The following is a 14553-nucleotide window of genomic DNA, read 5'->3' as shown; positions in this document are numbered from 1 at the left end:
AGTAGACTAGACTAGAGAGACCAACCTGGCTTTGTTACCAGGCTATAAGACTTTCTGCTGTTAAGTGGGGCATTTATACACAGGAGTGTCACAACAGCAATGACATGGTGTGTTATTCCTAATTTATTCATAGTAATTTATAATTCTTTCCATCTTTTTTTTAGCCTTCTTTTAACTACGTGATTTATTTAGTCATATGTCTGCTTTCCCTTTCAATGTTGTCTCCCTATTCCTGCTGTTGGAAATCTTGTTCTGACTTTAAGGACCTCTTTAAGCAAAGTGTGATCACTGTGTGGGCTGACATGACCTGATATAACATAACATTCCTGCAGGTTTCAAACCATGTCGATTATGTTGGCTGTGCACGTGTTGGGCTGCACGGGGATGACTGAAGAACGAGCCTGCCTGCTTCACAAAATCATCCAAATCGCTGCTGAGCTCAAGAGCACAATGGGCAATATGTTTGGCTTCGCTGCAGTCATGAGAGCCTTGGAGCTTCCGCAGGTAAACATGCACTGCACGGAGCTTTGGTTATTTGTGTTCATGGAGATAGGGGAAGCACGCAGGAAACAGCCGGAAGAGCAAGGGATGTGTAACAAAGGTTGCCCGGGGTAAAGTTAAACCAGGGTATAGGTAAGAGATTAACAAATATTGACTTAATGGAACAGCGTAGTACAATAAACATGAGGCTGTAACCCCTTGCCTACTGTGTATACTGATAAGGGCGCAATCATGGCTCAAAGAGTTGGCAGTTCGTCTTGTAACCGGAAGGTTGCCGGTTCAATTCAATTCAATTTTATTTATATAGCGCCAAATCACAACAAAAGTCGCCTCAAGGCGCTTCATAGGTACAGAGAAAAACCCAACAATCATATGACCCCCTATGAGCAAGCACTTTGGCGACAGTGGGAAGGAAAAACTCCCTTTTAACAGGAAGAAACCTCCGGCAGAACCAGGCTCAGGGAGGGGCGGGGCCATCTGCTGCGACCGGTTGGGGTGAGAGAAGGAAGACAGGATAAAGACATGCTGTAGAAGAGAGACAGAGATTAATAACAGATATGATTCAATGCAGAGAGGTCTATTAATACATAGTGAGTGAGAAAGGTGACTGGAAAGGAAAAACTCAATGCATCATGGGAATCCCCCGGCAGCCTACGTCTATTGTAGTGTAACTAAGGGAGGATTCAGGGTCACCTGGTCCAGCCCTAACTATGCTTTAGCAAAAAGGAAAGTTTTAAGCCTGATCTTGAAAGCAGAGCTAGTGTCTGTCTCCCGAATCCAAACTGGAAGCTGGTTCCACAGAAGAGGGGCCTGAAAACTGAAGGCTCTGCCTCCCATTCTACTTGTAAATACTCTAGGAACAACAAGTAGGCCTGCAGAGCGAGAGCGAAGTGCTCTAATAGAGTGATATGGTACTACAAGGTCATTAAGATAAGATGGGGCCTGATTATTTAAGACCTTGTATGTGAGGAGCAGGATTTTGAATTCAATTCTGGATTTAACAGGAAGCCAATGAAGGGAAGCCAAAACAGGAGAAATCTGCTCTCTCTTTCTAGTCCCTGTCAGGACTCTTGCTGCAGCATTTTGGATTAACTGAAGGCTTTTCAGCGAGTTTTTTGGACATCCTGATAATAATGAATTACAGTCGTCCAGCCTGGAAGTAATAAATGCATGAACTCGTTTTTCAGCGTCACTCTGAGACAGGATATTTCTAACTTTAGAGATGTTGCGCAAATGGAAGACCGCAGTCTTACATATTTGTTTAATATGTGACTGTCCGAGCCCCGGGCCTTGGGCAAGACACTTCACCTACCGCCTACTGGTGATGGCCAGAGGGGCCGATGGCCCAATATGGCAGCCTCGCTTCTGTCAGTCTGCCCCAGGGCAGCTGTGGCTACAACTGTAGCTTGCCACCACCAGTGTGTGAATGTGAGAGTGAATGAATAGTGGAATTGTACAGCGCTTTGAGGGCCCCAAAAAGTGCTATATAAATGCAATCCATTATTATTATTATTATTATTATTATTATTATTATTACTGTGACTCACCTTTAGTGAAGATGCTTAATTTCAGGAATAGCTAAGAGGCCCACTGATATTTAATGTTATCGCTTACATGATTTAGCCTTCGGCCTTCTTTTGGGTTTCCCTGCCTCAAGGTGTCAGGCTGTAAAATGTCACAATTCTGATATCAGGGTGCTTCATCACATCCTCAAACAAAAGGTGCAAAGTCATTTATTGATAACTTATTAACCTTTCAGTGATTTTATTAACTCAAATGCAGAAAAGTTTCTTCATTTTATATTTTTTCTTAGTTATTGTTAATATATATTTTTAACTTGGCCTGTCTTTTCTGGCAAAGTTTCTGTATATATTCAAAACTGTCTTTACATAAAAAAAGACATCACCTCTGAATATTTTTAGGAATCATATACATCTCAACTATATTTTCAGACTGAAAAAAATAAAGACAGGGACAATTTCTATAAGATTAGCTGTCAAACAATTGTGGGTTCAGCTGTGCAGGTAATACAAATAGTAAGACAAATTGAATAAAACAAATATATACAAAACGAGAGGAAGGCACAAAAGCAATAGTGCTGTTCTTCGGTCTTTCAGGTGTCCCGTCTGCAGGAGACTTGGATGGCGTTACGGCAGCGGCACACAGAAGGTGCCATTCTCTATGAAAAAACTCTCAGGCCATTTATGAAGAGCCTGAACGATGGAAGAGGTAGAGCGTCTCCTGAACTTGACACCACATAATAAAAGCATGGAGAAACAATTCCTGCTCATATCTTGGTGCTACACCATTGTTTCCACAACAAACATGATCTCTGTATCTGTCTTTCAACTCTCCAGAAAGCTGTCCGCTGTCCAACACCACTTTCCCCCACGTCCTCCCTCTTCTGACTCTGATGGAGAAGAATGCAGTGGTGGGTGAGGAGGGGACAGAACTATGGGAGACGGTGGAAGTTGGGGTGGAAGTGGTCATGTTCCACCTCGGGGCGGCGAGAACCATTGCCCAGCTAGGGGGCATCTACCGCTCTAACGCTGAGAGCAAATTACAAGGTGAGAGACAAAAACAAAATGCAGTATGTCTGCTTTATAACATTAGCAAATTAAATACAAGCCTTTAGAAAATTTAAACACGAAAGACCACAGGGATCCGTCTTGGGACCTGCTGTATTTACTCTCCACACAGTTGCCATTCCACTGCAGGAACACGGATCGCATGTTAGGTGCTGCAGCTTACTGCTGTTCTTCATGTTGTTTCTAATGTGCTTTCACGTTTTCCCCTTTCTTTTTTTAAATACTGCTTTCCTCAAGTTCTAGCAGAAAAGTAGCCTAGCATTTCTTAGCAGCCACTTAAGCGTTGGTAGACTAGAGCATGTATTTTTTTTCAATCTGGAAAAAGTCCAACACACTGGTTCCAACCAGGTGGCAACCTGCAATAAAATATAATAAAGTCAGATTGAGGCATGCATGAAATGCATGCAAGTCAAACTACATTTGAAACCTTTTATTGAAGAGACTGGTACATGCTGCAGCATTAAATAATCTGATTATAAAAAATAATTAGGAAAAGTGTTTTAATTTCCTAAATCCCATTCTAAGGTCATTCTTGAGCTGATGGTTTATTTTAAGTTGAAGTTTATATTATTATCAATCAGTAATAAATAGCTTCACGACTGGTAGGCCAAATGAACAACCCAAGGCTGTATAGTGAACTGCAAGAACTTCCTCTTTCACTTCCTGTAAATAAACTCTTCCTTTCTTCTTCTGCTCCTGATGGGGTCTTCATCCATCAGGAGCACCCTATTCCCTATGGGTATGATGTCATGTCACCTCTTGTCACGCCAACCGCAGGTCTCACTTCCATGTAATAAAACTTCTCTTTGCTCTGGCTTCTGTCACACATCACCCCTCGTGCTCATCCACACCCCCTCCACCCTGGCTTCACTCTCTTCTTCACCTTTCTTGTGCACTTTATGTCTATTCTGATAGTTGACCTCCGATATTTAAACTCTACCTTCATTACCTCTGCTCCTTGCAGCTTCCCTGTTCATCCCTCTTATTCACACACATATATTCTGTTCTTGTTCATGTTTGAGACAGGTCCAGTTACAGGGACCTCTGTGGTAGAAATGGTAGTCTCCGGTTCCTTTCTACACTCCTGTGCTGCTAATAATGTTAAACTGATGTGATGTTGCAGGTTTCGGGGAGCAGGCCGAAGTCCTGGAGCTTTTCCTGACCGATTTCCAGATGCGGCTGCTGTGGGGGAGCCGGGGGGCCGAGGAGCAACAGGCTCTGCGATACTCTAAGTTTGACCAGGTGCTCACCGCCCTGTCCAACAAGCTGGAGCCACCCATCAGACGACACTGACCCCAGCACTGTTTTTAGAGGCCTTGTTTATGAGCTCATGCCTACATACATGGACAATTACTGTGTTGGACACTGAGAAGCTCCTCCACTGAAAGCTCATTAAAAGGGAAAGCGCTGTGATCTTTCAAACAAGGAGGCTTCTTAAGCGTGTAGACACCAGAACGAAGCAGTGCACTCACTTAGTTCAAATCTGTCACATGTAGCAGACCGGGATACTTGAAGAGTGAGACTGAAATTTTATAAATGCTTACCTTCCCATACCAGCACTTTTCCAGTTTCTTTTGAAGCTAAACTGATGTAACTCAAGGTTGAGGAACTTTATCTGAAAGCTTCAGCAGAATGACGACAGCTTGTGAAAGAAACCACTAAATGCTTTGATGGAGTCTCCAGAGAGTGTTTTTATTTTTGACTGAGGACTTGCACTCCTTCAACAACGTCACAGATCAACATTGTCCTGTGTTAGTTTACCTAACAAAGGACTCTATCTACTCCAAAGTGGCACTGGGCGACATGATTTGGAAGTGTAAATATTTGGTGCCCTTTAGGTTACCGAGGCTGTGCCTCAGTCTGATAGGCTCATGTTTGTAAATGTTTAAATCTCCCTAAAGGCTGGACCTTAGCTAAATCCACAAACATATGTTACGACGCGTCTAGGGCCAGGCCATAACATTAGCGAGGCACTCGCTTCCCCCCCAAGACCCAAGCAGTCACACGAAACAAATCCGTTAGATATGAGGTGATTTATTTACAATGTGAATAAAGAGAACCAAAACGGGAGTGTCAACACTTCAGGGTGAGCCAAGGCCAAAACAATAAACAGAACAAACCTACACAAATCCCGCACCCCTGACCTTACCAAAACAAAGTCAAAAATAAAGACAGAGTCTGACCTCCTTAACTAACTCAAAACAGGAGAAAACGGGTGATCAAAAGAAACGGCAGCTCACCCCTACCCACTCCACTTCCACAACTTTCAAACGTACTGCAGCCAGCGGCTACCACAGGACTACTGCTGGGTGATGAGGAGAAACGCGAGGACCTCTCTCGCTGTAGCACTCCAGCCTCCTTTTAATGGGCGGGTTCTCCAGCTGGATCCAATCACGCCGGGGCAGTATATCCACGCACCAATCGGAACAGGGCCCTGGCACAGCTAAATTAACATAGAAAAAACACAACACCTGCACAAACAAACACATGGACATACAAGATCGTAACACATATGTCACATTGTAGAATGTAATAACAGAATAACTGTACATCTGCATTTCAGTTTTTGTTTAGTTTTTTGTATCTTTTCAGTAATTAGGATTTTATAATTTGAAGAGAATATTAAATGTAATCTGGGGTCAGTTCGTGTTTCCTCTTTGTTTCCTTTTCTTCTTATTATAACAATGTCACTTTTTAATGTAAGGGGAGTGAACTGATCCTAACTGCACGAGTACGGCACACAGGTGCAGATCATTTTTGTAATCTTAAACAGTTTTACTCTTTATTTATCAAAAAGTGTAAATAAACGTTTATTTCACTGGAGGTTGTTTTATTGAATAAAAACAGTCATGCTTGTGAGCTAGCTGGCAACTCGAGCCGCACTGCAGCATACACACTAACATGCCTCACTTTCCCCGGGCCATATAACAAAGCCAACCTCTACTTTTTGTGGTCTGTTTAGCTGTAAATTTCCCCTCTCTGCCTTTGACATGTCTGTGCTGAAGCTTTTCTAAATCACTGCCCTACTGTTTCAACGCTTCCACCATTAAAGCTTTTACCTACAGGCTTGAGGAGGTTACCGATCACTCCCCAATGTCAGTCTGTGTGTAGCATATTTTTGCGGAGTGATGAACTCGGGCCCTAAATACCAAACTCTTCCTGTATTCTTCTGCTGTGGTGAATTTACATTTCAAAGTGAATCACCTGCTTCTAAACTCAGTTACAATCAGGAAAATGAAATTAACAAAACCACTTCAGATTTTTGACACTCATTAGTTAAACTGCAGGAAAAGACATAAAGACCTGGATGACCTGTAACTTTGCGATTCTAAGTTCAGATAAAACTGAGGTTATTGTAATAGGACCCAAAGTCTAATATGATGAGAAATATGATATCTTACTCCAGATCACATTACTTTGGCCTCTAGTAACAGTGTGAGGAACCTTGGAATATGTCTTCCATTTGCGCAAAACCTCGAAAATACCTGTTCAGTTGTAAACTTGTTATTAATTTCTGGCTCTCTTCCCAAGCATGCCTTTTGTCCTGTCTTCCTCCCCTCACCTCAATCGGTCACTGCAGATGGCCCCGCCCCTCCCTGCGCCTGGTTCTGCTGGAGGTGTCTTCCTCTTAAAAGGGAGTTCTTCCTTCCCACTGTCGTGAAAGTGCTTGCTCATAGGGGGTCATATGATTGTTGGGGTTTTCTCTGTATGTATTGTAGGGACTACCTTCCAATATAAAGCACCTTGAGGCGACTGTTGTTGTGATTTGGCGCTGTGTAAATAAAATTGAATTGAATTAAAAATTCGTGACTTTTGTTACAGGGTAACACGTATTACAAAGACCATACAAACAAATCATGGAAATGCTTCATTAAAAATGCGTCTGTGCCAAAACCCATATGCAGGAGGTAGAGAACACTGAACATAAAGTTCAAGTTTTAAGTGAAGATTCTAAGTTTAAAAACTTAAGCAAGGGGATCAACAGAATAAATTAAAAGAGCTGCAGAAGACGTAACAGAAATGTGTAGAGATAACACATCACAAGAGAATGACAGGTCTATTTTTTACACTGTGAGCTGAACGGGGATGGGAAACAGGAGACAGCTGGAAGCAATGAAGACAATCAGTCAAAAAGTCTGAGTCAAGAAACTAGAGAAAATGATCAGAGTATAAAGGAAAACAACCCAACTACAAAGAACAGCAAGAAAACTCTCATTAAAAATGATACAGTGGAACACTGGTTAGGTGAAAAGAGTCCCTAGAGTGATAAACCAAAGACAGGAAGTCAAAACACTAAAACGCTCAAAGCACATCCTGTGCTGAAGCAGCACCAACATTCCTTAGTCTGTTCCCCAAGCCTCAAAAACATAAACCTGAGGAACTGAAATATACACCCAATTACCATTATTCAAGATGTTTTAAAATGTAACATTGCAAAATATTGTATTTTAGTTTGAAAAAAAAAAGGTTTAATCATATGCATGAAGCTTAGGTCACTGTTAATAAAACTACAAAAACAGACATCTCACTGAGGTGCATATCTGAAGTGTGCTGTCCATGACAAAAAGTGAGGGGAAAAAAACCCTAAACAAACAAATTAAGTTATTTTATTTTGCAAGGACCCAGAATGTTATAACACATGACTCCATCAAAGATCATTTTCACATTAATAGCTCCCTCTGCTGTATGCAGGACACAACTTGGATTTATAGCTCTGGGGTTTTTTTGTTTTTTGTTTTGACTTGCTAATAGAAGACCTTTCACAAACACAAACACATTTTATTTGAATTTTTCAAAAATCTACATGCATAATTACATAAAATGGATATTAAACATGTTTAAGAAATTACTTGAATTGCATTTTTAAGTATGATATTTTAACCCAGATGGTTTGTCTCTGTTTCATTTGGAGCTACAACAACAACGTTTTTTTTTTAATATCCTGTTGTTTAAAGTTCCTAGAAAGTATGGAATCATACCAGGTAAATAAGTAAATAAATAAATAAACATCAAAGTGATAAAAAATGAGGTTTAGATCCATCCCATTTAGGTTTATGAATATAAATTATATAACCTATTACTTTACACCATGTTTCCTATTTTCACCCATGTTCCAGTATGCAAGATTCTATTTATCTAGTAAAATTGAAGGCTACATTATGTATGTGGCCTTTCCGCACTTATTAGTCTACCTTCTGCTTCTTTTTCACTGTTACCTAAACGCCATATGGAATATCTGTGAATTAACTGTAAGTCTCGGGTTCAGGTTTGATGTTTCGACTAAAAAAAAGAAAGTTTGTGACTTGTTAGCAACAACTCTGTTAAACGTGCTGTCACAACTTTCTTTCAAACAAACAAACAAACAAACAAACAAACAAACAAACAAACAAACAAACAAACAAACAAACAAACAAACAAAAAAATCCTGATACCAGACCGTTTCGCCCTCTTATTCCCCATTCCAGTTAAAGTAATCTGTCAGGAAGATTTCTAGTAAAGTTTGCCAAAGTCTTACGTTTTTCTGGACTGTGATCCTCCAACGTGTCCTACAATTCACGGCCCGTGCTGGATGCTCTCTGGGAACTGTAGTCCAGTTTGTCACTGAGCTACGTTTTTCTGGGCGCCTTCCGGGGAGGAAAAAACTACAAAATCAGCCGGTAGCGATAAGGAGAAGCTCCAAACTGAGCTTTTCTGTCTACAAGCAGGCAGCCAAAATGTTGGCGACACTGTTTGTGCTGTTTTTGTTCTTTTGTAACCCAGTCTGCTGCGTTTTCCAGAAACTTTACTGCACCATATCGGACAGCTGCGACTGTGACTTTAAGCCGAATATTAGAGGTGAGACGTACTTGTGGATGCTAACCTACGGAGGCTGCTTCGTGTTAGCAAGCTAGCTTGTTTATGAAACTGTATTTTATTGTTGCTGTATTATACTACATATGTTTCCTATAAAAATTATATCCGCTAACTGTTTTTTGTTTTTTTAGTGTACAGTGTTCCCGAGGAGGCAATTAAGGCTTTCATTGTAGCTTATTGCTGATTTTCTAACTGGTATGCTAGCTGGCTGAATAAAAGAAATTTCTTACAATATCTGTAATTAAATTAGCTAGTTGTCTACTTTGCAGGTTTTTCATGACAACAGCCACGAGAAGTAGATTTTTCTTGCTCTGTTTTGTTCCTGAAGCTTATTCCTATAACCCTTTATTGTGGTTATTACAGGGCACCCCACCCCTGTAGTATTGCACCAACAAAGATTGTGACTGTTCTTTTTTTCTGATCGCCAGACTTGGAGTGGGACCTCTACAAGAATGTCTATGGACAGCATCTGGCTCAGGACATTGTGTCAGAGGAGGTGGGGAGGTTCCTTCATAATAAAAGCCCCAGTCAGCCACTGGTGCTGTCTTTCCACGGCTCCTCTGGGACGGGAAAGACGCTGGTCAGCTCTATGCTGGGAAATCATCTGTACGGCTCAGCCATGAGCAGCCCGTATGTCCACCAGTTTGTCCCCACGCTGCACTTCCCCTTGCCCCACCGAGTCAAGCAGTACAGGGTATGTTGAGAAATACAAATGGTTATATCTAAAATCTGAAGTAATGTACTAGTCGTTTTATTGTGTGTTCAATATAAAATGTTTGTTGACCATAACAAAGGGAAGTTTGAATGCTGTCATTCCTAATGTGCAAACAGGACACTGCTTTCTTCTTAGGAACATACATTTAGAACTTACAAGAGAGTCCTGTGATTTTGCTCCCAATTTCAGGGAAGATGGGCTGGTCAAAACAAAAATGATCACACAAGTAGACACAAAAAAGATACTTGACTCATATGATCATTTTTGTTTTATGTTCAGCAGACTCTGTCTATAGAATTAACTAAGTGGGAACTAGTTACTAATCATTTAATTATATACTAAAAGTTCACAAGCGAGTGCCGCCTTTCAGACAACAGTATTTGCAGTTATACATGTTACACAGCCTATAATTAAGTAATAAAAGCAGAACAGCAGCAGACGTAATTAAAAGCATTGTTAGTTGCAGTCATAGGTGATGTGTTGGGAGCTTGTGAAATTAAATATCCATCCTTTGGTTTTGTAGGAGGAGCTGAAGGACTGGGTGCAGGGAAACCTGACGGAGTGCGCTCGCTCAGTTTTCATTTTTGATGAGATGGAGAAGATGCCTCCAGGCCTCATTGATGTCCTGGAGCCCTTTTTGGGTCCGTCTCATGTTGTATTTCGCACCAACTACCGCAAGGCGATATACCTCTTTATCAGGTACTTAACACTCCCCTAATCCAGTGAGGCATGTCCAGTGTTTAGCTTCCTAAAGCACCAAGAAGGATCTATATGACACTAATTCTGCGGATATGAACTCTCTCCAAAAGAAGTTCTTGTATTCTCTTTGTCAAAATAACTTAAAGCTTTCATCAACGGTTAATGCTCAAAACTTTATTTCTCTCCCGGTGATGCTTAAAGAAGAAACTTTTTTTTTTATTACAAAGGGACAGGCAGCTTATTTTGTGTTTCTTGTGTGCAGCACTGCAGGAGAGGAGGTGATAAACAAAGTGGCTCTGGAGAACCGTCAGGCTGGACGAGAGAGAGAGGAGATCAAATTGGACAACCTGCAGGAGGCCATCGCACAGGCAGTTTACAACAATAACACAAGTAAGACTCATTTTACATGTTTAAGTACTCCACACTCTTAGGGTAAGGTGGTTTCATCCCAAACCGCTTCAGAGTTTGATTAAAGTTCAGTACGGTATTTTCTGTGTATAGGATAGAATAAAACAGAATAGAATGGCCCTTGTCATTGTACATGTACAACGAAATTGTGGGAGTTCTCAGCTGATCAACTGAGAACTGAATAAAATATAAATAATAGTAAATATAGTAGAAATAACAAAAAGGAGAAATATAGACAAAAACAAGAGGAAGGCAAATATTAGAGAACAAGTTGCAAAGTGCTTGAAGTAGAAAAAGTAAAAGTAACAATAACCATGATAAAATATTAATGTTTTCTATTTACAGAGCACATAAAATGCTTTACAGATCAATACTTGCGTTCAATAAAATTTAAAGGGAGAAATAAATTAAAAAAGAAGTAACTGCAATCAAATGAAATGGGTCATAAACGCTTGGCCAGTAGGCTGTAGCCTCAGCACCAGATAACAGTCACATGAGAGCCTGGACAAAGACTCAGATTGTTGAGTAAAGGTCTCATAGTTCAGATATGTAGCACAGAGAGAAGCCATGAAGGACCTTGAAATAGATCCTAAAATCAATTCTAAGTCATACTGTGAGCCATTATCAGGAGGTTTAGGGAAAGGTGTGATGTGATGACTCCGGCTTCTGTACAACCTGGATTTTCAGTTGAAGCAGGTGAAGATGTATGTTGAAAGTGTGAGAAGGTTAAGACATTTTAAATGCTGGTGTCAGGAGGTAAAATAGTTTTTTTCATGTCAGTGTTCTCACCTTGGTTTGTTCAAACACAGTGTTTTTTTTTTTTTTTTTTTTTTTTTTTTTTACTGCATGTTCACTAGAAGAGGAAGAAGGCAGTGATACTGATGCTTTGGTGCTCTTCCAGAGCTAAAACTGGTCTTCTGACTTTGATTCATTTAAGTTAATCATGAATATAAAATTAAAGCCCATAATAGAAGCAGCATCATTGCTCTGCAGCAGTGCATCATAATGAACACAGAAATTAAGCAGCCTCTTTGAGCTAATTTTCCAGTACATTGCTGATGAAAGCTTTCATTACTTCAGTAACTGAAGTGAGTTTTTACCCCCCATTCAGGCGGCCTCTTCAAGTCCAACATCATTCAGCAGAAGCTCATCACCCGCTTTGTTCCCTTCCTGCCCCTGAGCCGATACCACGTTGAGCGCTGCGTGCACTCACAGCTCTGCCAGCGGGGCAGCTGCAGCCGCAATGACGTGGTGGAGGCAGTAGGGGGCGACATGAACTACACTCCAGCTAAGGGAAAGTACTTCTCCAACACTGGCTGTAAGACTGTCCCTGCCAAAATCAACTTTTTCCTGTGAGCTGAGGGGAACTGGGTTTAACTTTTAGGACTGAAAGGGAAAATCTGAGAAAGATGCTCACATGCAGGTCAGAGCAGCATCTGGAGGCTAGGATGCCCTGGGAGCATGAAATCAAGGGGAGTGAAACTCCTGACTGTCCGGATTTGCAATCAGTGAGTGTCTCCATGAAGGTATAGTTGGCGTTTTCTGACTTTTTCAGGAGTCATGCCACACTCTACCTCAAACCCAGCTCTACCTTTTAATTTTTATATATTTTTGTTGGTATGTTGTGGTTTCAGGTTTCAAAGGCTTCAACTGGAAGTCATTAATTGATGTTTTCTTGTTTTTAGGCTCATTATTTATCCAGTCTTAATTTATTCTTTGTCAACACTGCCATCCCTCCATGGTCACACTGATGAGGAATTGTCACAGGTGTCCAGAGCGGACTAAACAGCTGGAGGTTCTTTGCTGAGTGAGCGAAGACCTTTTTTTGTTTGTTTTGTCTTCATTTCATTTTTCTAATATTTTTCCCAAAAGGGATCACACAAGATTGTTTTTATTTTGGGTAACATTTGTCAGCAATGGGATTTTTGCTAAGTGTTGACTTTCGACGATCATTATCCAAGTTTTTCACCCGGATGAAGCGACATATTTGGCTTGTGGCAAAGAGAGCTTGACATGAAAGTACACGTCATCAGTCGGCTTATTAGAAAGTAGAATATATTTTAGGACTGAAAGAGGTCACAGGATAAAGGAGCTCCTTTGCCAGATCATTTTAAAACAAATGAAAGAAGAAGAGATGAGTTTTACTTTGGGGGAAAAAAAACCCAACTTGTGTGCTGCAGCCCTGCAGGCTCGGTGCCATATTTTGGGAGCATGTGACCACTTCTGCCATCAGGTGGCAGTAAAGACTTTGTTTTAGACAAGTGTAACGGAGGTGAAGCTGAGTTCACCAAGAGCTCAGTGCATTTTAATTCACTTACTCCCATGTGAGTGAGTTCTGTAGTGCTTTTATTTTGTTTCATTGCTTTAAACTGTACTGTAAAGGCAGCAGGTAGGGATGTTTTTAAAACACTGAAAGTGCACTTTATGGAGTATTAAAAAGACCTGGTGTTCTTTGTCAATTATGAAATATTTCCAAAAGTTTGGATTGTTTACACCAAATTACTAATTATAAAGTATTAATTTTTTCTTGTAATAAATTGCGTGTTAAATGCAGTGAAGAACAAGGGTAACGGAGTTCACAGGATGAAGATGAAATTCTTATCGTATCAGGGTGAAGGTTGACACACACAGAGGCTCGTGAAACTCAAGACAGCCGCAGGGATCAGCGTTCATTAGCTTTGCTTTCAGTACAGAAAAGTCTAATAGTCAAATCAAACGCCAGTTTTTTTTGATTGATTTTTACTTTTTCCACTCAGCTTTGCTGTGTTGCTATGGAGAAGGCAGACTCCAGGCTAAAACTCAGTCATGTTTTGTATGAAAATTTTTATGCCATCCATAATCGGCGACAGTTAGACTCCTCACACTACCATGGTTAATACAATCTCCACAACAAAACACTTTGGTTTTTGTCCTTGTTGTTTCTTCTGAGTTACACAAGTTTCAGGTCCAGCTTCTGAACATTCGTGACTGAAGCGTTTGAGGTATTGTGCACCTTTTACTGCTACAATGTAAAGCAAAAATAAAATGTAATGGCACAAGAAAGGTGTTCTGTGCCTTTTGTCCAGTATTTATTTATTAAAACAGGGAGATTTCTCTGTTTTCTTGCATTTTAATAGAAAATATTCTTTTTACTTCTGAGAATATCAACAAATATTTCTGGGACAACTTCACCAATTCCAAGGTGCATGGAAAAGATCAAACATCTGATGGCATGAAGACTCAGTTGATCCTGGTGAAGGCCATAAGCTGAAACGCGTTTGATCACCTAATAAAGTTGTTCCTATTACTTCTGTGAATATGACATGTAACTACAGCTTTATTTGTTTATTTATTTTTGATTCAGTTTTTTAACAATCACCACTCTGATTTCAAAGAAAGATAGTAAAGGGTCCAATTACTTTTTAACCCTTTGGGTGCTTTATGTTGAATCAGGCAACTGGTCACTGCAGAGGTCACTGCAGGACTCCAGGCCTCAAGGGCCGGTGTCCTGCAGGTTTTAGATCTCACCCTGGGTCAACACACCTGAATCCAATAATTACTTCGTTACCAGGCCTCTGGAAAACTTCAAGACATGTTGAGGAGGTAATTTAGCCATTTAAATCAGCTGTTTTGGATCAAGGCCCTGCAGGACACCGGCCCTTGAGGCCTGGCATTCCCCATTCTTTTGCTAAATTAATCTCCAGTTTCTTTTTTTTTTTCGCTTAACCAACTCGAAGTTACCTTCATTCTTCTGTTTATCATTTATTGTGATTTATTTGCCACACTGGAAACCCAAGTGCTCGGAGCGAC

At 40.6% G+C, this 14553-nt stretch overlaps 2 protein-coding genes across 3 annotated transcripts in view; both read left to right on the top strand.

The window, feature by feature from the left end:
- LOC308404075 (SH2 domain-containing protein 3C-like) overlaps positions 1-8860 on the top strand; it is a 20158-nt gene extending 11298 nt beyond the window's left edge. Inside the window, exons 4-8 of one of the 2 annotated variants that reach the window (XM_080893916.1) lie at positions 333-504; positions 2454-2525; positions 2619-2730; positions 2859-3068; positions 4213-8860. In XM_080893916.1, coding sequence (XP_080750042.1) covers positions 333-504; positions 2454-2525; positions 2619-2730; positions 2859-3068; positions 4213-4382 — 736 coding nt within the window. In that variant the 3' untranslated portion in view covers positions 4383-8860. The remainder of the gene's footprint in view (positions 1-332; positions 505-2453; positions 2526-2618; positions 2731-2858; positions 3069-4212) is intronic. The other variant, XM_080893917.1, reaches the window with a different exon arrangement.
- On the top strand, positions 8668-14553 carry tor2a (torsin family 2, member A). Its single transcript, XM_080893918.1, has 5 exons — positions 8668-8924; positions 9371-9636; positions 10181-10356; positions 10619-10746; positions 11876-14553. The coding sequence occupies exons 1-5, from the start codon at positions 8804-8806 to the stop codon at positions 12118-12120; spliced, it is 936 nt and encodes a 311-aa protein (XP_080750044.1). The 5' UTR covers positions 8668-8803; the 3' UTR covers positions 12121-14553.

This window comes from Rhamphochromis sp. 'chilingali' (genome assembly GCF_963969265.1).
Source record: "Rhamphochromis sp. 'chilingali' genome assembly, chromosome: 10".
NCBI classification, from domain to species: domain Eukaryota; kingdom Metazoa; phylum Chordata; class Actinopteri; order Cichliformes; family Cichlidae; genus Rhamphochromis; species Rhamphochromis sp. 'chilingali'.
Note: the sequence above shows the minus strand (reverse complement) of the source record. Positions and strands in the feature narration are given on the sequence as shown.

Bases quoted from the DNA above. Each gene is read 5' to 3' on its own strand.
- tor2a (XM_080893918.1), top strand. From the start codon at position 8,804: ATGTTGGCGACACTGTTTGTGCTGTTTTTGTTCTTTTGTAACCCAGTC. The intron at 8,925-9,370 runs GTGAGACGTACT...TCTGATCGCCAG, and splicing joins CTTTAAGCCGAATATTAGAG to ACTTGGAGTGGGACCTCTAC. The intron at 9,637-10,180 runs GTATGTTGAGAA...TTGGTTTTGTAG, and splicing joins ACCGAGTCAAGCAGTACAGG to GAGGAGCTGAAGGACTGGGT.